Here is a 2,691-nt window from a genome sequence, read left to right on the forward strand (position 1 = left end):
GCGGGGCTGTGGCTTGTGGACTCTGGGCTGTGCTGGGCCGGGCTCTGAATTCTAACCTCTGAGCTCTGACCTTGGCAGTTGGGGCTGGGCTTTAACCACTGGTTCCCCTCAGGTCCTTCCTCAGATCCCTGTGAAGAAAGGTGGCCCCCACGGGGCAGGGGTCCTCGGTGAGTGGCTGGCCCGCAAGGAGGGGGGCCTCACCCTGTGAGGCTTTAGATGTGGGAGGACTTGTTTGCATGCAGGCCCTTGCCCTCTGGGTGCCCCATCATGAGTGGGGAGAGGGGTGGTAGGTGAGAGGGAAGAGGTGGGTACCTGTTGGAGCAGCTTCTGCCCCTTCTCAGGAGTGCACCTGGAGGGCCCGTTCATCAGCCAGCAGAAGCGGGGCGCACACCCCGAAGCCCACCTCCGCTCTTATGAGACCAACGCCTTCCAAGATGTCCTTGCCACATACGGGCCTCTGGACAGCGTGCGCATCCTGACACTGGCCCCTGAACTGGGTCGCAGCCAGGAAGTCATCCGGGAGCTGACTTCCCGGGGCATCTGTGTGTCCCTTGGTGAGGGCCCATCCTGGGCAGGGGCGGACCCATCCTGGGCAGGGGCTGATGTGTCCCCTCCATGCAGGGCACTCGATGGCCAACCTACAGACGGCTGAGGACGCAGTGCGGAGCGGGGCCTCCTTCATCACCCACCTCTTTAACGCCATGCTGCCTGTGAGTGCGGGGCGGGGGGAGGGGTTGCTGCCCGGGGCCACACTGCTTAATGGACCCTCTCCCCCTCAGTTCCATCACCGAGACCCAGGCATCGTGGGGCTCCTGACCAGTGACCGGGTGCCCCCAGACCGCCCCATTTTCTACGGGATGATTGCTGATGGCATCCACACCAACCCCGCTGCCCTGCGCATCGCCCACAGCGCCCATCCCCGTGGTGAGGGGGCTGATGGGGGCAGGGATCCGTGCCCACCTGGCTGCTCTGCATTGCTGCCCGCCCCAGCACCCCCCCAGGGGGGCAGGGCAGGGCCAGGGGGGGGGAACCACACCATGTGTCACTCTGCATATTGCCTGCCCACTGTACCCACTCCCTAGTAGAGGGGGTGGGGCAGGACTGTGTATGGTGGTGAGGGGCAAGGCGGCCCACTCCCAGGGTGAGTGTTGGGGTAGGATGCAGGGGTGGTGAGACTGGGTGCACAGTAGGGCGTAGGGCGGGTGACGTGAGTACTGGGGTGGTGCCAGGGGAGCACACCCCACAGGTCTTCATCCCCCTTCCTCCCCCCAGGGATGGTGCTGGTCACTGACGCCATCCCTGCACTGGGTTTGGGCAATGGCCGGCACACGTTGGGGCAGCAGGTAGTAGAGGTGGACGGACTGTCAGCCTACGTGGCAGGTAAGTGGCCCAGCCCCTGCCTGTACACCGTGAGAACAGCTACTCAGGTGGGTGGCCAGAACCTGGGTCTCTGCTCTGAGCATCCCACTTCTCTTCTCCAGGCACCTCGACACTGTGCGGCAGCATTGCGCCCATGGACGTGTGCGTGCGCCACTTCCTGCAGGCCACGGGTCAGTGGGGCCTGGCTCTGAGGAGGGGGCGCTGGCAAGCAAGGGGCAAGGCGGCCTCATTCGTGGGTGGGGCGGTCTGGTCCCAGTCTGACACTGACCCGCACCCCTTCTCCCTGCAGGCTGCAGCCTGGAGGCGGCCCTGGAGGCTGCGTCCCTGCACCCCGCCCAGCTGCTGGGGCTAGAGCAGCACAAGGGGACCCTGGACTTTGGTGCTGATGCAGGTGAGGGCTGCCTCCCTGCTGCACAGAGACCCAGGAGGCCTCGGCAGGAAAGGTCAGGGTGTGCCCCCCCCACCCACTGGCTGGGGTGGCACTGTGACCTGCCCCTTACCTCGCCTCTCCCTGCAGACTTCGTGGTGCTTGATGACGCCCTCCATGTCCAGGCCACCTACATCTCGGGGGAGCTGGTGTGGCAGGCCACGATGGCTGGGCAGTGACTGAAGATGCTGGCCTTGCCGGGCCTGATAAAGCTGCATTGCAGGCACCTGGGCTGTCTTGGGTCTTGCTTGTGCAGCTCAGAACTGGGCCTCCGAGGTAGGCATGCAGCACTGTGTGGTGGAGGAGGCAGCTCACCCTGGGTGGGCCCCAGACTGCACCCAGCAGGAAGGTGGGCCCTCAGGTGGCGAGGTGATGGTGGTATGAGCCTAGGATAGGAGGCTGTCTGCCAGGGACTTTGGAGAGAAGCACCCAGACTTGAGGTTTGGGTGGGGGCCCCCAATGCAGGACCCAGGTGAAAGGCCGCTGTCATCCAGCTCGAGCGCGCGTGCGCGCGCGCGTACACACACAGTTTCTATGGAGCTCACAGTTCTCCACTCAGGGATATGGGCGACCCTGACTGGCACCCCCAGGCAGTGCAATTTGGTACAGTCCCCCTTGCCCACTGCACTAAGGTGATAGGCTTGCCTGCCCCAACCCCCTCTGAGGTCACCTTTGATATGCCCTTCACTGATTCCACCCCAAGGCTGGAGTTGGGGCTCAGTTTCCCAACCATTTGTAGCTTGGAGGAGCCTTGGTGGCACCACAGTTAAGCACTGCACTAACTGAGCGGTGGGAGGTCCATCCCCCCCCAGCAAGTAGCCCAGCACGCAGAAGAAAGGCCTGGAAAACTGTCCTTCAACACTGGCAGCCTGGACACCCCTGTC

General features: G+C 64.1%; 1 protein-coding gene across 1 annotated transcript in view; it reads left to right on the forward strand.

The window, feature by feature from the left end:
* Positions 1-2,033, forward strand: part of AMDHD2 (amidohydrolase domain containing 2) — a 10,522-nt gene extending 8,489 nt beyond the window's left edge. The window contains exons 4-11 of the mRNA XM_004706169.2: positions 113-167; positions 342-554; positions 622-710; positions 780-924; positions 1,273-1,380; positions 1,482-1,550; positions 1,670-1,771; positions 1,898-2,033. Coding sequence (XP_004706226.1) covers positions 113-167; positions 342-554; positions 622-710; positions 780-924; positions 1,273-1,380; positions 1,482-1,550; positions 1,670-1,771; positions 1,898-1,986 — 870 coding nt within the window. The 3' untranslated portion in view covers positions 1,987-2,033. The remainder of the gene's footprint in view (positions 1-112; positions 168-341; positions 555-621; positions 711-779; positions 925-1,272; positions 1,381-1,481; positions 1,551-1,669; positions 1,772-1,897) is intronic.
* The last annotated feature ends 658 nt before the right edge of the window (positions 2,034-2,691 follow it).

Source organism: Echinops telfairi, unplaced genomic scaffold (assembly GCF_000313985.2).
Source record: "Echinops telfairi isolate 266 unplaced genomic scaffold, ASM31398v2 ScPeMD7_5;HRSCAF=22, whole genome shotgun sequence".
NCBI lineage: Eukaryota > Metazoa > Chordata > Mammalia > Afrosoricida > Tenrecidae > Echinops > Echinops telfairi.